At 44.2% G+C, this 24,719-nt stretch overlaps 1 protein-coding gene and 1 pseudogene across 1 annotated transcript in view; one reads left to right on the top strand and one right to left on the bottom strand.

Moving 5' to 3' along the window:
* Positions 1-24,173, top strand: part of FU (kinase family with ARM repeat domain-containing protein) — a 116,988-nt gene extending 92,815 nt beyond the window's left edge. Inside the window, exons 20-23 of the mRNA XM_086500527.1 lie at positions 21,416-21,559; positions 22,011-22,091; positions 23,010-23,198; positions 23,297-24,173. Coding sequence (XP_086356653.1) covers positions 21,416-21,559; positions 22,011-22,091; positions 23,010-23,198; positions 23,297-23,563 — 681 coding nt within the window. The 3' untranslated portion in view covers positions 23,564-24,173. The remainder of the gene's footprint in view (positions 1-21,415; positions 21,560-22,010; positions 22,092-23,009; positions 23,199-23,296) is intronic.
* LOC147424326 (uncharacterized) lies at positions 13,882-14,496 on the bottom strand (annotated as a pseudogene).
* Positions 24,174-24,719: the final 546 nt, after the last annotated feature.

Here is a 24,719-nt window from a genome sequence, read left to right as displayed (position 1 = left end):
TACTACTGGAATTCCAATGCAGACGAACTTCCCGTCTGCGGGTAGAACTACTGTTTCACACTAGCCATACAATGTCCGACTATTTGCAACTTCAAAAAGAGGGTCCCAAAAATTAAACAAAAATCATCGAAAAGAAACCAATAACTTGAGCTAGCAATTGCCACTTCCTTGTGACATACCGCCCTCTTAAAATCGCAAACGTCCTCAATTGCGTGCCATATATACATGCCATAGATGATTTAGTGTGGTAAGCATCCTTTTATCATCGCATGTATACGCTAGAAAACTGTCAAAACATGTGTACAAATGACTAACTGAGACCTTCATACTTTTGTCAAACAATGTACAGTGCTATTGCACTGAATCCATGAGTACATTTGATGTGCTAGTTCTATCATTACCCCTCCTTTGCAGACGTTGGGTTGGGGCTTACGTAGGCTGTCACCCAAAGGCCTCAAGGTAAAGCTACAATACATTTGGTGACTTTGACAATTCATGCTCTTCCATCCACTTTGCATCCATAGGTGGATAGTTCTTGAACTTCACCACATAGCATCTTGCAACCTCTCCCTTAACTTTTACGTGTGCAAAAGGCTCTTGTCTCTGCAAACAAGCATAATTACGCAACACTGTAGCATACTACCCTCGACCAAGTAAGCTCAAATTTGATGATTTACCAATGCGTCAAAGAATCCAAGCAATTGCCTCAGAGAATCGGCGAGTAGCGTGCCACCTAGCAGACCCACATCACTCCCGCAAGAGATCTAGTGGTGAGTCTACCAGCGTGAGACCTCTCCCTATCTCTCTGTTCATACTTGCAAACCCTAAAAAAGCAGCAAAAAATCAGTCCTAATTTGACCACTTTTTTGTTGGAATTAGGGCTGCAGAGAAACGCACACAGCTTTGAGAAGACGAAGGAAGCTCAAGGCACACGATAGAGAGTGTATTACTTAGTGTGCAATGGAAAGATAGATAGCCCTAGAGTGATGAGCGCATATACAATGCACGGGGGAAAAAACCTCCTAAAGAGGAAAAAAACGCCCCGGTGGTCCTAGTGTGTTCACACACATCACTACCACATGTATATGGTAACAAATCCCCCCTGGAGTGATGCGGTGAACGAGAGCTGGCACATGAGTAAAGGGAAGTGCCATGCCCGGAGGACATGATTAGTCCACAAAGGGGAGTAAGCCCAAAGCTTTGCGGAAAGCTTCGAGCTTCTCACGAGACAATGCCTTTGTGAAAAGATCTGCAAGGTTGTCCTGTGCTGGCACATAAGCCAAGCTGATCTCTCCTGCTTAGAGCCTCTCCCTGACATAGTGGTAATGCATCTCAATGTGCTTCATGAAGAACCGGGTTCCTCACAACTGCCAATGCGCTCTGACTGTCAGTGTAGATAGTGTTGGCAGTGTTTGTCCAACACCCAAATCAGCCATAAGGCGTCTGAGCCATACATACTCAACCGTAGCTGTGAAGACTGCCCTGTGCTCATACTCACAACTCGAAGTGGCCACAATAGGTTGCTTCTTGCTCAACCGTTATATACATGAACTGCCAAGCATGAAACAAAACCACTTGCGGACACTCGCGTGTCAAAACAACCAACCCGATTCGAGTCCGAAAAAGCATGTAAGTCTGGCGGCAATGATCCCCCCTTGGGATAAAACAAGCCAAGATGTAAAGTGCCACTAAGGTAGCGGAAAATCCTCTTGATAGCATGCCAATGCTTAGACCCTGTAGGGGCTATGCATAAATTTGATGACTTGTGAGACTGCAAACTGAATATCTGGCCTCGTGTTGCATACATAAATGAGACATCCAACAACAGTTTGGTAAAGAGTGACATCTACAGGATCACCAGCATCATGAAGACTCAATTTCAAACTTGTTTCCATGGGAGTGGCAATAGGTTTGCAATCCTCAAGTCCAAACTTACATAGCAATGTCTCTATGTAGCTTTTTTGACACAAGGCAATACCATCATCACATTGCTGAAACTGTATACCCAAGTAATGATGCAACAACCCCAAATCTTTCATCTTGGAAGTAGCATTCAAATCAGCCAGCAATATGTCTCTCATTTGGTCCAGTGATCATCAAATCATCTACATAAAGAACCACAATGAGAAGTACATCACCCTCACGCTTTACATACAATGTGCTTTCTGTTGGACTGTTACGAAAGCCTTGTTTGACCAGATGAGTGTCAGCTTTCTCATACCAAGCACGAGGAGATTGCTTCAATCCATACAAAGCCTTCTTACATCTGCACACTTTGTCCTCTTGACACATTTTGTGAATTCTGTGCTTCATCAAAAGAGAGAGGTTCCTCAACATCATGTAAGCTAGACACAGCCAAAGCATAACAATCTGATGCATAAGATGCATGGCGAGAGCCTGAACGAGTACCACTAGACAAAGGTGTATCCAATTTACTGTCACGCAATGTATGCACCAACCATTTTGGCATATCTCTATCCTGCTCATTTTCAGCCCTTTCCTCATCAAGTACATCATGTATATCTGCATCAGTAATAGGCTGATCTGTAACATTTTCGGAAACCCCCATAGACTGTATATTTGCCTCATTGGAATTTACATTGGAACTTCCACCACTGAGAAGAGGCAACAAAGTGTCATAAATGTCCTGTGAGCTTATATTACTGTCTCTAGTACATGACAGCAAGGGTTGAACAGAATCTTCCATAAACACTACATCCCGTGAAACCAAAATACGCTTTGTTTGCGGATGATACAACCTGTAGCCTTTGCTTTCAGCACTATAACCAACAAAAATACATTTGACAGCCTTATCATCCAATTTTTGCGTTGCACTTGTGGCACTAAGCCATAAGCCAAACAACCAAAAATACGGATGTTCTCAATAGATGGCTTTCTATCATGCCATGCTTCTGGAGTCATAGACTGCAACGCTTTCGTAGGACACCTGTTGAGTACATAAGTGGCACACATGACAGCCTCGAGCCAAAACGAATGTGGTAAAGCTTGAATCTTGACCATACATCTTGCCATTTCCGTAAGAGACCTATTTTTCCTCTCAGCAACATCATTTTGCTGAGGCGTATACTGCACTGTACATTGGTGTTTTATCGCACGACTAGCCAGAAATGCATTATTTTCATGATCAGAACGGAGGGTGCCCATAGTACATTTCGATACATTTTCAGCCATAGCCAGAAATTGTTTGAAGCACATAAAATTTTGTCCACACTTGTCATACAAAGTGAGCTTATACAGCTCACGGCACAAAAGCCCAGATGCAACAATTTCATCACTAAAACTAAGATCATGAATTGTACATCTATCATCCATAAATTTGACTACAAGTCCAAGTCTAGTAAGTGCAGATACAGACAAAAGATTCTTCTTGATCCCAGGTACATAAAGTGCATCAACAAGTGTGAAAGAACTGCCATTTGCAGCAGTAAGCACAATCTTTCCAACTCCCTGAATTGGATAAGAGGCATTGTTGGCACAAGTCACTGAATTCCCATGAGGGACAGACTCGAGAGAGGTGAACAATTCACGATGTGAGGTAATGTGCTTTGTAGCACCACTGTCGAAATACCACACATGTGAATCTGTAGCAACTGACATGTATGCATCATGAACAACAGGATTGTAAGTGCACTCGGCACTAAAAGCCCATTCTGCATCAACATTAGCATCACAGTCTCCTTTCACAGAAGACTCAACAATGGCTGCATTTGTAGTGGAACCAGCATATGCAGTGGAACCACCCTCTTTCTTCTTAGCCTCTTTGGCCTTCAACCTAGGACACTGCTTGATCAAGTGATTATTTGCTTTACAGTAATAGCAACGTATCTTCTTTTTGCCCTTATCAACAGAATTTCCAGACGAATTGTTGCCAGCAGAAGCATTAGGAACAGAATTTTTGCCACTCGCGGCAGAACCATAAGAAGTGGCTGCATTGCTGTTACCACCCTTTCTTTGAGAAGCAATAAAAGCCTGTTCAACTGTACACTGCCTAGTCCTGTTTTTTCTGGAAAGTGACTCTTGCAACAACAATGTGCATAATGCATCAAACTTGACAACTTCAGGATTTCCTTTGGTCATAAGTCTCCAAGTACTAGCAAAAGTCTGGTAAGAATCTGGTAAGGCATCAAAAACAGTCTGCACAAGGGAACTGTTTGAAATGACTTTACCTACATAAATAAGTTGCTCATTGATATCCTTGACACTAGCAAGGAAAGTGTCCATATCATCTTCCTCATGCATAATCTTTGATTCCAGCTCTTTACGCAGCAAAGCAATTTTAGCCTAGTCCTGTTTGAAATGACTTCACCTGCCTAGTCCTGTTTTTTTTGGAAAGTGACTCTTGCAACAACAATGTGCATAATGCATCAAACTTGACAACTTCAGGATTTCCTTGGTCATAAGTCTCCAAGTACTAGCAAAAGTCTGGTATGAATCTGGTAAGGTATCAAGAACAGTCTGCACAAGGGAACTGTTTGAAATGACTTCACCTACAGAAATAAGTTGCTCATTGATATCCTTGACACCAGCAAGGAAAGTGTCCATATCATCTTCCTCATGCATAATCTTTGATTCTAGCTCTTTACGCAGCAAAGCAATTTTAGCCTCATTGCGGCTTGCATAAAGACATACTAGAATATCTCAAGCCTGTTTTGCAGATTTTGTTGAACGAATGTGAGTAACAATGGTGCGCTTCACAGACAATGCAATCAATGCATGAGCCTGCACATCCTTTACATCCCAACGAGCTTGTTCTGTCGTAGGCAAAACAACTCTAATAGCAACAAGACTTGCAACATCCTCAACATCGCCTACATCCTCAGAACCAAGATGTACATCAATGCCTTGCACAATGTTCTATACGCCCTTTGACACAAGAATGTGTTGCATCATATAAGCCCACATAGGGTAATTGTCCCTATCCAACTTGTCCTCAGCAGCAAACATCTTGAACACATCTGTGTTGTTGTCAGCCATGGTAAATGCTGCACCTGATGTGAAATTTTCTCGAAAATAGGAGAAACGAAACAGAAACAACACGTGCTATATAGCACAAACCGTAGAAGATTGTAAGGCACCTGTTATGTAGAAAACGACACTGACAGAAATTCTGCACAAAATGACGAAATAGCCTGTGCAGTACTGCCTGTAGTGGAAACGGAGGCCGAAACGAGCCCGAATAAAAAATCTGAGCAGATTGAGCTGTGTGAGCTCACCCAAAATTTTAGTCGACCTGCGCACGCTCGCCAAAGCTCACTGAAATCGGAGAAAGTGAGCGGGCGTGTGCTAGAGATGCTGGCGACTAAGCCAGGGAGGACGCAACCTGCTCTGATACCAATTGTTGAAATTAGGGTTGCAGAGAAACACACACAGCTTGGAGAAGATGAAGAAAGCTCAAGACACACAATAGAGAGTGTATTACTTAGTGTGCAATGGAAAGATAGATAGCCCTAGAGTGATGGGCGTATATACAATGCACGGGGGAAAAAACCTCCTAAAGAGGGGAAAAATGCCCCGGCGGTCCTAGTGTGTTCATACACATCACTACCACATGTATATGGTGACATTTTTGGCAGGGCGAACGCTGAAAAGGTTATTTAGGAACATAGGGAATTTCCTGTCCGTCCTGTGAAGAGGAACCCTCTTTCCTGTTGTTATCCGTCCTGTCAGCCATAGTGTATTCCAAGTTCCTATACTCTGTGTCTTCACCAAACCAACCGAGGCTCACTTCTGGAGGGAAAAGTGATTTTATCCCGACAACAAAACCATGAAACCGGCCCGTACGGCGGTGGACTTTGGCTTTCACCTGAAACTTTACTTATAGCTTTAACACACAGAGAAACCTTGCAGAGACTGTTCCTAATGCTTCTGGCATTCTGCCATTCATACGATTGCAAAACAATCCAAAAACAAAACATCTAGCGCTGAAAATGCATCTGTAAGGTGAGGTTGTCACCCTAACCGGTGCTTGCTTTTGGAGTAGTAGTTAGCTACTCCTGTTCCTGCTCAAAGAGGCTCTTGCCTCAACACAGAAGCATAAGACCACATGATTGTACATATGTCAAATGAAGAGCCCTCTTGTGGGGCATCACGTTACTGCATGTAGGGGAGAGAGCAGTGTAGAGTGTGCAGGACATCACTTCTTGCACTCCATTGTACATGAGAGGGAAAAGCTTGCACACAATAGCTGTTAGACTGTGACAGGTTCTCAATAAAGCATCCCCCCAACATAAATCGAGCGCCTCCTCTTCTGCGCTTGACCTGTAATGCATCTGTGAACAAATAGATACAAAAGAGGAAGAGTTCCATGGGTGCCAAAACCTGCGTATCGTCTAAAATGCAACAAAACAGCCTTGTAAACACGCATCTGATGCCTTCCAATGTTGAAAATGAGCTCCTTCGTCCTAGGTAAAGTCATAAGAAGCTCAGAAATGCAGAGAAATGACTGAAAATCAGAGTGATCAGCCTCCAAAACTGCTCCAAAAACTCAGTTACGAGTTCTGTTCTCCCAGATTTGGTAAATTAGCCAAAAAGTGCCGCTTGGCACTCATGCATGCAATTTTCCCGCATTGGGCTTCCCGCTTAAAAATCTTTCAAGTGGTGCATCAGTTGACCTTGCAGCAGCGTGATTAAATATTCCCCTTGTCATTCTGAAGCTAATGACGCGAATAGATATCGTGGTCCAATATAGCAGTTTCCAAAAGGCTTTGGACAAAATCAAGAAGCCGCAAGGAACGGATGCGGATGGGCATCAGGAAAATCCTGCTAATGGAAGTAACCTGCAGGGGGATGGTGCGGAAAAAGGTGCTGAAACGCACAAGGCATCTCCGGATCAGGACAAACGGTTTTCTAAGAGCAAGGGCCAAGAAAAAGAACTTTCTCTGCCTAACAAAAGCAAGGATGTCTCTATCTCTTCTTCATTATACTCTCCTGACTATACTACTATATCTACTCATACAATATCTAAATCTTCTCCCAAGAAGAAAACTCCCACCTCTCTACATACTATACTAAAGAGAAGCCCGAGTTCAAGAGGGATAACCGCAAACGTCACCGCAAGATGCGGATTTTCAAATCCGGTGACAAGGATGTGAAGTTTGATAACTACACAGGACGGAGAGATATCTCCAAGGCACTGCCTTTCATCAGGCAGTTTGAAGTTGCTTTTGCCAACGGAAACTTCATTGAATAATCCAAGTTGCACCATGTTGGGATGCATCTCAAGGAGACTGCAAGTAACTGGTGGCTAGCCAGAATTTTGGAAGGTACTCAAGCCAGAACTTGGGCTCAATTCAAAGCTGAATTCTATGAACAATTTCTTCCACCTTATTTCGAGAAGGGCATTCGGAACGAATGGGATTGGCTCGCCTAGAAGGAACAAGAGAAAGTCACGGCTTATGTTGACAAGTTTTGGTTGGTTCTTTTGAAAGTTACGCCATTTATGAAGATTTCCGACAAGGAAAAGATGCAAAAGTTTTAAGCAGGTCTTAAACCACCGCTTCGGAAGAGCATGAAGGTGTACTCACACGACACCCTTCAACGGACGATGGAGTTAGCAATCATTGCCGAGGATTTACATTCCACTGCTACCCCTAAACGGATGGAACATAGCACATACCGTGCAAGGCAAAGAGCGGTTTATGATGACCATGGCAACCAAGGCAAAAAGCGTTCCCCAGAGGACCCGGATCAGCCTAAGAAGTGAGAGGGTAGCGGAAAACAGCTTAAGTATCTCACGCCGAATCAAGTACAAATCTTCAAAGAACGAGGAAGGTGCTTCTACTGTGGTGAAAAAGGCATATGAAGCCCGATTGCCCTGTTCGGCAGCAACGATAGGAACAAGCATCTTCGAAGAAGGAACAATCGAAGAAAGAACCTGTTCCATCGAGCTTGAATTCCATTCCTGATCTGGAAGGGAATACAGAAACCGAGAAAGGGAAGCGCGAGCTGCTTAAAGGCTGGGGATTTGTGAATAACTAGCGGGTGTTGATCCTCGACGACCCTGGATCGACGAACAACTTCACCTCACTAGAAACTGTAAATTGCTTGGTCCTTACATCGACTCAGCTTGGAACTCCGGTCACTTGTGGATCGGCATTCGAGGGGTTGACCACCAATGCAACTCCTGTGCAAGGACAATTCAATCTTCGGATTGGTGAATACAAGGACCGCGAATGCTTTTTGATGGCACCTATCGATGGATGTGATATCATCTTGGGTATGCCATGGCATTACCATATGCAACCGGTCCCAGATTATGTACAAAGACTCTCGCTTTTGAGCATGAGGGCAAGAACATTAAAATTTTTGCTGATGCAGGGGACTCGCTATTCCTTATTGTAAGCCATATCACCATTAAGAAGGAAATAAAGAAGTGCGTTTCTTCTTACTTGATTTTCGCACGTGAAAGAGATAAAACTAATGAGGGTTCGCTCTCTAGTTTGGAAATTAAATGTTTTCAATTTCTTGAAAAGTATAAAGATTGTTTCACGGATACTCTACCAAACAAGCTACCTCCGGAACGTCCGAAAGATCATCACATTGATCTCATACCAGGTAGCTCTTCCCCAAACCTACCCCCTTATTGGGTTAGTCTTGCTCATCAAGAGGAAATTTTGAAGCTAGTCAACGAGCTTCTGGAAAAATGTCTAGTACGACCAAGTACTTGGTCTTACAGTTCTCTAGTTCTATTGGTGCTGAAGAAAGACGGCATGTTTTGAATGTGCATAGATTATCGATCTCTAAACAAGATTACTATCAAGAATCGCTTTCCGACACCCCGGATTGATGATATTCTCGATAAGTTGCAGGGAGCAAGCATCTTTAGTCGCATTGACTTAAAAAGCGGGTATCACCAGATACGCATAGCCCCTGAGGCTGTCCATAAGACTGCCTTTCGCACAACTTTGGGACTTTATGAATTTTTGGTAATGCTGTTTGGCTTGACCAATGCTCTTGCCACATTCAATCAAATGATGGATCGAATTTTCAGCCCACACCGAGCTTTCACAGGAGTGTTCTTTGATGACATACTCGTCTTTTGAAAGACCGAGGAGAAACATCGGAAGCACTTGGACATAGTGTTTCAGGAATTGCGAAAGCATAAATTACATGTGAATGCAAAGAAGAGCGAGTTCTTCCTCACTGAGATACACTATCGTGGCCATATAGTCTCACACAACCAAGTGAAAATGGATCCCGCAAAGATCCAAGTAGTGCAAGATTGGCCAACCCCCACTACGGTACATGCTGTACGAAGTTTTTTGGAATTGTGTTCTTATTATCGGAGGTTTATTCAAAGCTTTGCTCAAGTAGCAGGACCACTTCATGACGTAACAAGGAAAAAGATCCCTTTTTAGGTGGGGATCAAGACAACAAGGACCAAGGTACCTTTGATAGGCTAAAGTACCTATTAAGCCATGGACCTATTTTGATAGTGCCAGACTTAAGGAAACCATTTGAGGTTCACTGCGATTTCTCAGGTGATTGCATCAATGCAGTGCTTAACCAAGAAGCTCATGCAGTGGCTTATGAAAGTAGACGACTTAAGAATGCAGAATTGCATGCCTCGATCTACGAGAAGGAACTTATGGCTGTGATCCACGCCTTGTCTACTTGGATGCATTATCTTCTAGGAGCGGGTTTTGTGATCAAAACCGATCACTAGAGTTTGCGGTATTTTCCTACACAACTGAAATTATCTGAGAAGCAAATGAGAAGGGCCAACTTTGTGTCCATGTTTCACTTCCAAATCCTCCATACGGCTGGGAGTAAGAATGTGGTTGTAGACGCATTGTCTAGACGGCCTAGGGTGAATTGAGTTACTTCTGTGTATCACTAAGAACTGGAATCACTTCCAGAGTTGTATCTGAATGATCTAAACTTCTACTCCATTTGGAATAAGTTACAGAACGGAGAGGATGAATATCCCTATTCTATTCGGGATGGTTACCTCTATAACCACCAAGCAATTTGCGTGGCAGAACCATTGAGAAAGAAAATTATAGAAGAAGCACATGCTTCACCTTATGCGGGTCATCGGGGAATTCTCCTTGCGACCTTAGCATTGAAAAGATATTTCTTTTTGCCAAGCCTTAAAGCAGACAATGATCAATATGTCAGGGAATGCTTGGTTTGCCAAAAGGTAAAGTATGATCGGCATAAGACGACTTGGTTACTCCAACCTTTACCTGTGCCTGATCAACCCTGGGAGAGTATTGCCATGAATTTTATTATGGATCTCCCAAAGACTCAAACTAGAAATGATGCGATCTGGACCATCGTGGATAGATTTAGCAAGCAAGCTCACTTTATTCCAGTCAAGAAAATAATCAAAGCAGATCGTATGGCTAGAACTTTTCTAGCACAGATTTTTAAGCATCATGGGTTGCCTAAGTCTATTGTGAGTGATTGAGATGCTCGCATGATAGGCAATTTTTGGCGTGCCTTGTTTGATAACCTTGGCACGAAATTGAATTTTTCTTCTGCATATCATGCTCAAACGGATGGGCAGATTGAGATCGCTAATTCTACAGTATTGGATATGCTGAAATCTTATGTGTCAAAAAGACAGTTTGACTAAGAGAAGTATTTGTCCCTTGTTGAGTACGCATATAAAAATACCGTAGTACACTGTGCAATGACATATGTAATGTAACTCTGTCTCTGGCTCTATCTAGCATAAGCGGCATAACCTACTGTCTGTCGGTATCCCTCTGAATCTACCAGTCTCAATGTCGAGCTGATGTGAGGATGTGCGTATCTGACTAATGGCACAATGCAAACCATGAGACATATGTGTGTCCATGTCGCTGGATCGAATCACAAACCCATCTCTTGTGAGGTGGAGAAGATGCTCTCTGTAGAAAGCCATCTTCGTGCTCAACTCCTGAGGCGGATCTATCCATGTACTCTTGGTGTCCAGCTGGATCAGGTCCTGACGAATGAGTCTAGTAATCTCCACCCGTGTAAGAGACAGTGATGGTGCCTGAAGAGAGTACTGGAAAGGGGGCAGCTTGTCCATGGTGAAGCCATGCATCTGAAACCATGATGTCATCTGTGCGTACCAGCTGAATTTTCCCCCTTGTATTGCTAACTGTCTGGAAGACTCAAGGGCTAGTCTAGCATATCTGTCTCTAGTAATATCCCTTAGGCTGTGCACAAAGGAGAGTGTTCTGGTAAACGCCTCAATCTCCATAGGGGAGGTAGCTAGCTCTGCTCGAATGATAGCGTGATGTGCGGAGGCCTTGGCTCTAATTAGTCGAGAGATCATAGATACCAAGGGCCTCTCCATACGTCTCTAGCCATCCTGGCCTACAGAAGGTCCCATACCTGAACCCCATACATCATAGCTGAGGCAATTAAAGTATCAAAGAGCCACAACTTTGTCCGAGGTTCCTGGAACTGAACCTGCGAACACATCCTCTCCAAGTCTCCCAAGGCCGCATAAGCTCTAGTCAATCTAGTCTCTGGTGCTCTCACCAAAGAAAACCTCGGCCCAATGAAGACTCCCCCAAGGTACGTGTATGCATCTATATACTCCACAGTATCCTGACCATATGTGAAAGTAGGTGTTGATCTCTTGATCCACTGTGGTGTGGTGTTAAACACCATAACCTTGGTTTTACCAAGGTTCACAGACAATCCACTATCCTCTGCAAAACTGTGTAATGCATCCAAATGTCGTTGCATACCTCTGGTGAATCCGATATCAATACATATCATCAGCATATAACAATAATGGGATCCATGTCCCTGCCAGCTGAGCACCTCTATCGCCCTCTCTATCAATGTATTTAGACACCTCATCAACATACATACCAAAAAGAGTAGGAGACAATGGGCAACCTTGTTTCACCACAATAGTGGAGTGAACTAAGTCTGATAGCCCTTGCAGGGTGCATACATGTCCCATCACTGATCCGTATAAAGCCATAATCCCCCAAATCAACACTATGGGTACCCCCATCTCTTGCAGTCTGTGCATCAATCGAGCTCTCGGTACCATGTCAAATGTTTTGTAGAAATCCACAAAGCTACAATAAATCCATCTCCCATGTGACCTACCCTCCTCAATGATGGCTCTGAGTGTCAAAATATGATCAAGAGTGGAGAAACCTCTCCTGAAACCCTCACCCTCTGCCCAATTACTCAACTGCTGCTCAAGAATGGATGCATACAACCGTGCCAATGTGTGTCCAACCATAATAGTGCAATAAATTCCAGGCTCTACAGGATCCCATGCCTTGAAGATAGGCACAATAGTAGACAACCTCCAGGTCTCAGGTAATCCCTCACACATGACCCAATTGAACAACAATGCAAGAACCTCTGCGAGCATGTCCCTAGCATGTATAAAGTGCTTTGCTACTAGACCATCATGATCATATCCCCTCCCGGTCCTCAACCTGTAAATGGTTCTCTTTACCATCTCAGTGATAAAGAAGGTGCTCGTAGGTGGGCATGGCTCTGTAGGATCGGGAAGGGGTAACGATGTCGCATACTGGCTCCACACATCAGGAGAAGTAATCACTATGGGAGGGGAGTGCTCATAAAAGAGTCGCCATGCCTCTCCCGAGTCTCTACTCAAGAACAACTGATACAAGTCTCGCTCCAGCTGGGCCAGGTAAGATCGTTTCTTCTGTCGCACAAGGCGTCGAAAAACAATCCTAGAGTGTCTGTAAGAGATGACTCCTAAAAGAAGATCCCTCCGAAGCTGGGATCTCATCTCTCTGCACTCCTCATCATACCAACTATTCTGAGGCATGCTCCCAGAATGTCACCTCCGATCCGGCTGAGTTTGTGTGTATGGCTCTGATGTTACACTATGCAGTGTATCAGTCAATAAAGTGGTACACTCGTCCACTGAGAGGCATGGGCCAACTGTGCATAGACGATCCCAGATCTCCTCTAGATAAACCAAATCTGTCTCTGGCGTAAATGTATAACGGGTATGTGACCTGCTTCTTGACGTCTGTGCTGTAGTATATTGAAATGAGACGGACAGTGTCAAGAGAGCATGATCCATTGCTACTCCCACTGGTCTAGCTTCCACTGTGAAATCTTGAATACAAGGAATAAAGCTCGGTTGTGTCATAACATAGTCTACTGTACTGGCCTTGTGTTTGTGTGGAAAGCATGTGAAACCTGTTGCTCCGGGAAATCGCCGTAAGCCATTAAGTATGGCTAACCCATGTGTAGTCGTCATCTCCGTGAGGTATCTCCCATACTCTGTTTGCTCTCTGTCATGTGAGCATATGTCAAGCCCTAACTCACCCACATCCAACTCTAAGCATCTCATCTGAAGTGTCATAGAAGACTGTTTGAGAGTTGCCTGTTCGAGCATTGAAGTCTCCTAGAAGGATGATATCACCATCCCTAGAAAACTCCAATATATCATTGTCTAGTATAGAGAAGGGTGTCTGCCCTCTGGATGCAGCATATACTGACGTACTGGGGGGAAGTAACATATGGCAATGCATAGAAATCGACCTGTGTGAGCTGTCAACCTCACCCACATGTATCTAGCATGATCATCTCTCCGTACAATATGTAGTAGTGGCTGTAACTCCTCCCAAATAGCACTGCTACTCCTCTTGAACCTCTTCTCCCATGTTCAGATCTCGTGACTGTCGTGTGGGTTGTCTCCCATCTGTACCCTGCCACATGTGGCATCAGCTGTCCAGGGGCTTGGTGAATCTCCGAGAGGAATACAGTGTCCCTATCTCTGAAACTGTCCTCAAAGGCACCAATGCCCAATCTCAGAGACCCATTACAATTCCAAGTAGCCATCTTCATTGTGGTCCCATAGGTCTCACACCATCATGTAGAGCGCCAATCTACAATCACTAGGTGACCATCTTTTTAAAAGGCTATTTTCCCCTTGTCTCTTGCGGCCCTAATCTCTGGCATGACTTCCTGCATATGGGCAAGCTGTGAAAGGTTAAGGTCGTCGCCAAGAAAGAAACCAGTCTTCTTGAGGGTGGGCCTCCTTTTCAAGAACTCCTCCTTCGCCTCAATAGAGGGGAAGCGCAAAATGAGAGCCCTCTCTTTCGATGTATCCCCCATGCCTCCATTTTTCTTGCCAACTCTCCATGCTCTTGCATGTGTCGCTTCATCTATCCCCATTATTACCATGAGCTCCTTCACTTCTTCGTCGACTTGAAAGTTGATCCCTGTCTTTAAGGCCGGTGACTCTCACATGTAAAGCCCTTGTACGCCTTCGTTGTTCCTCTTCAGGTGTCATGTTGATGATGGTGGGAGTGGAGGTTGATACCTCTTTTTCTTTGCCCTTCTTGGTGACCGCAATCCACTTCTCCGCCTTATCCACTTTCTTCTGGATTTTGGTGATCACCTCTATCCATGAAGATGTTTTAGCTTCTTGCTGCTTCTCTTCTTCCTTGAAGGCTTGCATTTGTTCTTTGATTACCTTAAGTTCTTCCATCACTGAGGGTTGGATTTCTCTCTCTTCAAATCCACCATTGGCTCTTACTTCGGCTAGCTCTTTCTTAAGGGCTTAAGGGGGGGAGGGGGTGGGGGTGAGGCTGGGGGCGCGCGATGGTTGGAGGCTGGCTTGGGTTCATGCGAAGAGGTACGCGAGAGAGAGAGAAATGAAAAGAAATGATATATTAACGTCTACAAAGGGCCAAAATGACCTATGAGACCAAACTGATTACAATGGTGAGTCTAGTACCAAGTCTGGGTACAAACAAAGAAAACTACAAACTAGAAACTGAGATAGGAGTGCTGAGAGAGAGAGAGAGAGAGAGAGAGAGAGAGAGAGAGAGAGAGAGAGAGAGAGAGAGAGAGAGAGAGAGAGAGAGAGAGAGAGAGAGAGAGAGAGAGAGATGAAATGAAATGAAATGTTATATTAACGTCTTCAAAAGGCTAGAGTGACCTATGAGACCAAACTGATACTAAAGTGGTGAGTCTGTTACAATGTCTGAAAAGTGTGAAAATGTGAAAATAAATGCGAAAAACTAAATACAAAGTATTAGATAAACTTCTTAGGAGCATTCTGGGTGTCTGGCTAGAATGCTTCTAATCCTTTGTTGTAGTCTCCTCCGGTGAAGAGAGAGAGAGAGAGAGAGAGAGAGAGAGAGAGAGAGAGAGAGAGATATGAAATGAAATGTTATATTAATGACTTCAAAAGGCCAAAGTCACCTATGAGACCAAAAAGTTACAATGTGGTGGATCTGATACAAAGTCGGAGTAACAAGATGACAAAATGACAGAATGACAAAATAAAATACTATGGAATCCTAAACTGCTAGGTGTAAATTAAGTAGCTAAGCATCTAGCTGGGATAGCTAGACCACAAGAGATCTAGCATCGGTCGTTGGTGGATCTCATCAATCTCCTCCATGGTCAGTAGTCTCACCGGGCGTCGTGCATGTCGAGCCAAAGTGATCCGAATCCTCTGATGCAGCCTCCGTCGATGCTGTGTAGTCCTCTGCAGTTGTGGGCGTCTGGATCTCCCCAGCTCAGTCGCTCGGGTCGATCAGTGTGCCTCTGGTGTGAGGCGACGAGCTCTGTTGTGGTAGTAACTCCTCCGGGTGTCCAGTGGCAGCTCTAAAGAAGTCTGCGATTTGTCTCTGAGACTGGCTAGCCTCTCCTCTCATCAGGCTCTCTCTATGTCTGCGCAGCTCGAGCAAAAACAAACCCGGCATCTCTGATCCTCGTACCGCATGACTCTGGAGAATGGTCCAAAGGCGTCTCTGAACAAGCAATGGAAGCGGCCTCGTATCTCGTAGTAGACGGGGCAGTGGTATGTGTAGTGCAACTCTGTCTCAGGCTCGATGTCACACAGGGGGCAGGTCCTGGCCTCTGCTTGTACTCCGTTGTATCTCCCAGTCTCGATCCGCAGCTAGTGTGAAGATGTGCGTATCTGGCCAATAGCACATCGTATCCCATGAGGCAAGTGGGTGTCCATGTATCTGGGCCTCGTCACAAAACCATCCTCCGTAAGCTGGAGGAGATGCTCTCTGTAGAAAGCCATCTTCGTGCCCAGCTCCTGTGCTGGCTGTATCCATGTCCTCCTAGTGTAAGTCTTGGCGGATGAGCCTGTTGATCTCGGATTGTGTAAGAGTCGGAGAGGGTGCATCTAGTGAGTATGGGAAGGGAGACAATCTGTCTATGCTGAACCCATGCGCTTGAAACCATGATGTCCTCTCCCCATACCAGCATGCTGTATCTCCCTGCATGGCTAACTGTCGAGAGGACTCAAGTGCAAGGCGGGCATATCTGTGTTTGGGAAGTTCCCACATGCGGTGTATGAAGGAGACAGATCTGGTGAGCGCCTCAACCACTAGTGGGGGGGCAGCTAGCTCTGCTCGTACAATAGCACGAGAGAGAGAGAGAAATGAAATGTTATATTAACATCGTCAAAAGGCCAAAATGACCTATGAGACCAAACTGTTACAAAATTGTGAATCTGATACCATGTCTGGGTACAAAAAGACTAGAACAAAAATAATACTACTACTAGAATCCATTCTCATCTGCACTGTGGATGTCGAGAGAGTATGGCTTGAATCCTTTGCTGTAGTCTTCGTTGATGCTGTGTAGCCCCTCTCCTCAATCGTGGACGTCTGGATCTCCGTAGCTCTCGATGAGATTGTTGGTAGTGGTCGAATGAGTGTGGGCCGAGCTCTGCAGTGATGGCTGCTCCTCTGGCTGTCCCATATCTAGTGAAAAGTAATCTATAATCCATCTCTGGGATTGTCTCTCTCTAGCTCTCCCTAGTAAAGTGTCTCTATATCCGTGTAACTCAAGTAGATATAGCCCAAGGCATCTCTGATCCTCATAACTCATGACCCTAGAGAAAGGTCTGAAACCCTCTCTGAATAAGCAGTGGAAACGATCCCGAATCTCATAGTACACTGTGCAATGACATATGTAATGTAGCTCTGTCTCTGGCTCTAGCTGGCATATCTTGTTGTCTGCTGGTATCCCTTTGAATCTATCAGTCTCCAGCTGATGTGAGGATGTGCGTATCTGACCAATGACACACCGCAAACCATGAGACATATGTGTATCCGTGTAGCCGGGTCGAATCAGAAACCCATATGCTGTGAGGTGGAGAAGATGCTCTCTGTAGAAAGCCATCTTCGTGTCCAACTCCTGTGGCGACTCTATCCATGTCCTTTTGGTATCCAGCTGGATTGGGTTCTGACGAATGAGTCTAGTAGTCTCCACCAGTGTAAGAGATATCGAGGGTGTTTGAAGAGAGTACTGGAAAGGGGGCAGCCTGTCCATGGTGAAGCCATGCATCTGAAACCATGTTGTCATCTGTGCATACCAGCTTGAAGTGTCCCCCTGAAGAGCTAACTGTCTAGAAGACTCAAGGGCTCGTCTAGCATATTTGTCTCTAGTAGTATCCCATAAGCTGTAAACAAAGGAGACTGATCTGGTAAGCCTTGGCTTTAATCAGTCGAGATCATAGATACCAAGGGCCTCTCCATATGTCTCCAACCATCTCGGGCTACAAAACTTTTGTCCCCATATCTGCACCGCATACAACATAGTTGAGGCTACTAAAGTATCAAAGAGCCATCACTTTGTTCAAGGTTCCTGGAACTGAACTTGCGAACACATACTCTCCAAGCCTCGCAAGGCCGCATAAGCTCTAGTCAGTCTAGTCTCTGTTGCTCTCCCGAAAGAAAACCTCGGCCCAGTGAAGACAACCCCAAGGTAAGTGTATCCATCTGTATACTCTACAATCTTCTGACCATATGTGAAAGTCGGTGCTGATTTCCTAATCGACTGTGGTGTGGTGTGGTGTTAAACACCATAACCTTGGTTTTACCAAGGTTTACAGACAATCCACTATCCTTTGCAAAACTGTGTAATGCATCCAACTATCGCTGCATACCCTCTGGTGAGTTAGAGATCAACACAATATCATCAGCATATAACAACAATGGGATCCACATCGTTGCCAACTAAGCACCTCTATCACCCTTTCTGTCAATGTAATCAGACATCTCATCAACATACATACCAAATAGAGTAGGAGACAATGGGCAACCCTGTTTCACCCAATGGTGGAGTGAACTAAATCAGATATCCCCTCCAAGGTGCGTACATGTCCCATCACTAATCTGTATAGAGCCATAATCCCCCAAATCAACACTATGGGCACCCCCATCTCTTGCAGTCCGTGCATCAAACGAGCTCTTGGTACCATGTCAAATGCTTTGCAGAAAGCCACAAAGCTACAATAAATCCGTCTCCCATGTGACCTGCCCTCCTCAATGATGGCTCTAAGTGTCAGAATATGATCGAGAGTGGAGAACCCCCCCGAAACTGGCTTGGCCCTTTGCTCGTACACCCTCACCCTCTGCCCAATTACTCAACTGCTGCTCAAGAATGGATGCATACCACCGTGCCAATGTGTGCCCAACCATAATAGTGCGGTAATTCCCAGGCTCTGTAGGATCACCTGCCTTGAAGATAGGCACAATAGTAGACAACCTCTAAGTCTCAGGTAACCCCTCACACATGGCACGATTGAACAACATTGCAAGAACCTCTACTAGCATATCTCTAGCATGTATAAAGTGTTGTGCTACTAGACCATCATGATCATATGCCTTGTTGGTCCTCATCCTGTCAATGGCTCTCTTTACCATCTCAGTGGTAAAGAAGGTGCTGGTAGGTGGGCATGGCTCTGTAGGATCTGGAAGGGGGTCCTATCCAGGAACTGTATATAACAATGTCGCATATTGGCCCCACACATCAGGAGAAGTAATTACTGAGGGGAGGGGAGTGCTCATGAAGGAATCGCCATGCCTCTCCTCAGTCTCTACTCAAGAACAACTGATACAAGTCTCGCTCCATCTGGGCCAAATAAGCTCGCTTTCCGTCGCACAAGGCGCCGGGAAGCAATCCGAGACTGTCTGTAAATGATGACTCCTAAAAGAAGATCTCTCTGGAGCTGGGCTCTCATCTTTGTGCACTCCTCATCATACCAATATTCTGGGGCATGCTTCTAGAATGTCGCCTTTGATACTGCACTATGAAGTGTCTTAGTCAATAAAGTGGTGCACTCCTCCGCTGAGCGGTCAAGACTAGCAATGCATAGATGGCTATAGATCTTCTTTGTATAAACCGAGTCAGTCTCTGGTGTAAATGTATAACGGGTATGTGACCTGCATCCTGATGTTTGGATTGTACTATATTGAAATGAAACAGACAATGTCAAAAGAGCATGATCCACTGCTACATGCACTGGTTTGGCTCCCACTATGAAATCTTGAATACAAGGAATAAAGCTCGGTTGTGCCATAACATAGTCCACTGTACTGGCCCCGTGTTTGTGTGGAAAGCATGTGAAACCGGCTGCTCCAAGAAATCGTTGTAAGCCATTAAGTATGGCTAACCCATGTGTGGTCGTCATCTCCATGAGGTATCTCCCATACTCCGTGTGCTCTCTGTCATGTGAGCATTTGTCAAGCCCCAACTCACCCACATCCAACTCTCTAAGCATCTCATCTGAAGTGTCGTAGAAGACTGTCTGAGAGTTGTCCATTTGGGCATTGAAGTCTCCTAGGAGGATGATGTCACCAACCCTAGAAAACTCCCATATATCATCTAGTATAGATAAAGGCGACTGTCCTCTGGGTGCAACATATACTGACGTACTGGGGGGAAGTAACATATGGCAATGTATAGAAATCGGCTTGTGTCAGCTCTCAGCCTCACCCACATGTATCTAGCATGATCATCTCTCTGTACAATATGTAGTAGTGGTTGTAACTCCTCCCTAAATAGCATTGCTGCTCCTCTTGAACCTCTACTCCCATGCTTAGATCTCGCGACTGTCCTGTGGGCTGTCTCCCATCTGTACCCCACCACATGTGGCATCAACTGTCCAGGGGCCTGATGAGTCTCTGCGAAGAAAACAATGTCTCTCTCTCTCTGAAACTGTCCTCAAAGGCACCAACGTCCAACCTCATAGATCCATTACAATTTCAAGTAGCCATCTTCAGTGTGGTCCCATAGGTCTCACACCGTCATGTAGAGTGCCGCTCTACAATCACCACCCGACCATCTCTGTAAAAGGCCCGTCTTTCCCTTCTCCCTTGCCGTCGTAATCTCTGGCATTACCTCTCTCATATGCGCATCACCGAGGAAAATACCTGTCTTCTTGAGAGTAGGCCTCTTTTTCAGGAATTTCCTCTTCTCTTCCAAGGAGGGGAAGCGTAGTATGAGAGCTCTCTCTTTTGAAGATTCTCTTGGGCCACCACTCTTCTTGCCCACTCTCCATGTCTTTGTGTGTGATGGCTTGTCGATGTGAGGATTGTGACCTCTTTTTCCACATTGTTTATGTCCTTGAGGCCGGTTACCCTCACATGTAGAGCCCGCATCCTCCTCCTTTGTTCCTCTTCGAGGATCATGTTAATAAGAGTGGGTGTACAAGGAGCTTCCTTACGTTTCCCATTCTTGGTGACCTCAATCCTTTTTTTGGGCTCTTCTACTTTCTTTTGTGTTGCGGAGATGACCGCAGCCCATGAATTCTTTTCCTCATCTTCCTTGATAACCCATATTTCTTCTCTCATGGTATTCAATTCTTCCATCATGGATGACTGAATTTCGCCTTTTTCGAGCCGCCCACTTTTTGCTGCAAGAAGTTTACCTTGGAGAGTTCGGATTGTGGTTTCTTTTGTGTTGTGGAGATGACCGCGGCCCATGACTTCTTTGCCTCATCTTCCTTGATAACCCGTATTTCTTCTCTCATGGTATTCAATTCTTCCATCATGGATGGTTGAATTTCGCCTTCTTCGAGCCGCCCACTTTTTGCTGCAAGAAGTTCACCTTGGAGAGTTCGGATTGTGGCTTCTTGTGAAGCCGCTTACTCTTTGACGCGAGAAATCCTTTTGCATAGATTTTTCTTCTCCTCTTTCCATTCCTCCATCTTTTGAAGAAAGGTTGCCTCCATCTCTTTCTTCCACTCCTTCACTTCGACTTTAAGTGTTGATATCCGCTTGTTGGTAATCGAGAACTTCATGTTGAGAGGGAGGCGGGCTATAGCCACTGGAGAGGCCATGTGAAAGGGGGTCAATGGGTAGCCCAATGGAGGGAGACCGTGAGAGAGAGAAAGACTAAAACAATAAAAAAAATACAAGAAACTCTAAAAAATAGCAAGAAACGCTTGTGAAACCCTTAAAAACAGACAAAATCAGCTTCAAAACTTTAAAAACAGCAAAATACATATTTGAAATCCTAAAAAACAGTAAAAAACAGTGGCGAAACCATAAACGGAAAAAAACAGTAAGAAATAGTGAGACGAAACCCTAAAAAACAGCAAAAAACAGTGGCGAAACTCTCCGTGTTGTGAGAGAGAGAGAGAGAGAGAGAGAGAGAGAGAGAGAGAGAGAGCTCTGATAAATTGCAGGAATTCTATGGGCCTATTGCTGAGGCAAATATTCTAGACTTCATGAAATTTTTGCTGAATCATCCAGATGCAAATGTTAGGTCAAAGTCATGCAATGCACTTGGTAACATGTGTCGGCATACTCCTTTCTTTTACAAAGAGATGGTAAGCATTAGGGTTCTTTTTGTAAAGAACTTTTCATTTTCATGAGGAACACCTATCTAAGTTATGAAAACGGCTAGGATACCGTATGAAAGCCTCTGTTTGCTATATACAGTACTTCTGATAGGAGGGAATTCCTTAGCTTTGGCATAAATCTAAGTTTTCTGAAAAGTTGCCCTTGGAATTCAAGGCCGAGAAATGGTTTTTTGCGCTCTTCTCGAATGGTGGGTGGTCCGAGATGTAGTGTACTGATTGACACACTAATGCTGGAAAGTTGCAAACTCATCCAAAGGCTTCAAGTGTTGAATTTGCCTGGACAGCCCCAAATAAAAAAAAGATGTTGCCTTCATGGTGGTTTTGCCACTACACAGTGTGACTGTCCAACAAAGTCCTATGCTCAGTGATGCTAACTTTGTTCAAGATAAATTTGTGATACCTTGGCTTCTATGTGCAGGTCAAACATGATATTGTGAACATGCTTATTGATAGATGTGCAGATCCAGACAGGCGAACGAGAAAGTTTGCATGTTTTGCGGTGAGTCAAGTTTCCAATTTTTCATTTCTTAGCAAACTCCGAGAAAATATGCTGTTAAATCTGTTCACTAGTGATACAGATTAGGTTTAGTTTTGCAAGTACAAGCGTCTGTTTGCAGGTATGCTTGTCTTGTGAGGTCTATCTTACGCTCTGGTTTCCTAGGAGAAACCCTCCCATATTCTTCTTGCCATTAAATTGGACATTTCTGGTAGCTCCTTTCACACCTTCACCCATTCATTGTTCTGTAATGTTTGTGTCAATAGAAGAGTTATCCTACGTCCATACATGCCCTTCTTGCTCCTCAAATTTTTCAACATCTAACTTATATTAGGGTTACAATCACTGTCGTGGAAGTATCAACCGGCGTTATCAATTTGCATGGATCGATTTGCATTATTGATTTGGAGGACAGCTTCTTTGAAGTCTCCAAAGCCTCATCAGGGGATTATCTATAACTAAATTTGCTGGACGTTATGCCATATCCTTTGGGGAAATGGAGAGGAAGAACTGCTCTACTGCAGGCCTTTGTGTTACTCCAATCACCATATCCTTATGCCATATCCTTTCTGAAACTTCTTTACACATCTTTGAAGTTCGCCGTTATGTACGAACACTAGAAACCCTAAACCAATAAGGAAATTTCTGAAATTTGCTGGACGTTATGCCATATCCTTTCTGAAACTTCTTTACACATCTTTGAAGTTCGCCGTTATGTACGGACAGTAGAAACCCTAAACCAATAAGGAAAATTCCTTTGAGACTCCAAAGATGTACTGCCTACTGTGGATTCCTCGATTGTGGGTGGAGTTGTCAGTAATGTTAAGACAACAGAGGATTTACGAGGGAATGGGACTCTGATTCTCAGTTCTGTTTGTTGACCAACACATGGATTCTCTGACTCGTCCGTATTCTCTGCAGGTTGGAAATGCTGCATACCATAGTGATTACTTATATGAGCATTTAAAACGATGCATCCCTCATCTCACAAATCTCTTGTTGGGTGATGAGGAGGAAAAAACCAAGGCAAATGCGGCTGGAGCATTGAGCAATCTTGTCCGTAATTCGAGTAGACTGTGTGAGGACATCATATCCAAAGGGGCAATACAGGTACAAGTTGTATGAGTAACTGCATGTCTCTTGCTCAAACTTGGTTTACATCCCCAAAAATCAGTGGAAGATGAATAAATCTGTTTGATGCTTTTCAGGCACTTCTTCAAGTTATTACCGATTACTCAAATGCGGCATTGGGCTCTACAGCGCGGAGCGAGGCTAGCAATGATTCTCCTCTGAAAATTGCATTGTTCTCTTTGGGCAACATGTGCATTCATGCCCCATGTCGGCAATATCTACGAACACCAGAGCTTTTTCAAACTCTGATGAGGCTTCAGCAAGAATCCCCAGATCCAACCATTATCAAATATATTAGCAGAATCATAAGCAAGTTTCCTGAAGCGTCAATGCAAAGAGGATAGTGGGATTCTTATCATAGGGCGAGTTTGAGGGTGATTGCCTCTTGCACTCAGTCTTAACCATAAATCGTGGTATTTTCGCTGCCCTTCAGCTCTCTCAATGAAGGGCAAGCAGTCTTTGTAAATTCAATGAACTTCAAGGATAGCCTACTCTGTAAGGGAGCAAGATCAAAGCTATTATGGTGCAATGTCATTTGCCCTTGTGTCCACCTCCAGTAGAGCTTCTCACTTTCTGAATGCACTAAGGCTAACATCTCATGCTTCTTGCCTAATGAACTGGTATGAGCTGATCTAGCATGTTTGCCATAAACACAATGTTCAGATAGCTTTAAAAATTAACAAGGGTGGGCAAGAGGGGAATAACCTCAGGCCGATGCCTACCTTTAAAGTACTGTTATGCACTTGGAAGGTAACATCTGTTGAAGTAGAGGATTTATGATGTACACCTTGGGCAACATCAGATGCATATGCAATGAAAATAAAGCTGTGCACATTGAAGAGTTGATGTAAGGTCCAATTAGGATGAAAGGTGATGTAAGGATCCAAGGGGAAAGGATGTGTCCACACGAGTGTTAGGGAAAAAACATTTTGCAAACTTTACATAATTCCCACTTGTCATATCTGCAAAAGAAAGCTTTCAGAATATGAGCTATTTTTTTGTATTTTTAGTTTTCTTGAAATCTAGGTGGGATTTTTTCTTTTACTCTTGCTCTGAATAGGCATTTTTGAATTTCAAAGCGGCACATTTGTAAGTTTCCTTGGCTCTCTTCCACACAGATGAAGCAAGAGGAATGCAGATTTTCATAGGATTCTAGGCTGTACAATAACAAGCTATCTCCATAAGAAAGGTTGAGGGAGAAGGCCTTTCAAAATCCTAGAGGCTTCCTCCAAGAACTCAAATTGTGCAAACCATGATAGTTTGTTGCAGCTCATTGCAATCTGTGGAGAGGATACATGTCCCAGTGGAGGATAAGTCTAAATGATTAGAAATCATTTGCACTAAGGACAAGGATTGGATGCTCATACGCTACTGGCTTTTATTTGTGTCAATGATGGCCCAACAAAGTGTCCACCTTTCCGATTTTTACGCATTTCACTAATCTATAGGTCTCATGCCGGGAATGTTGTGCCATTACTCTTGATGGGTAGACCAGGTCGT

The sequence above is a fragment of the Adiantum capillus-veneris genome, chromosome 25, assembly GCF_014529385.1.
Source record: "Adiantum capillus-veneris isolate H3 chromosome 25, ASM1452938v2, whole genome shotgun sequence".
In the NCBI taxonomy this organism is placed as follows: Eukaryota; Viridiplantae; Streptophyta; class Polypodiopsida; order Polypodiales; family Pteridaceae; genus Adiantum; species Adiantum capillus-veneris.
Note: the sequence above shows the minus strand (reverse complement) of the source record. Positions and strands in the feature narration are given on the sequence as shown.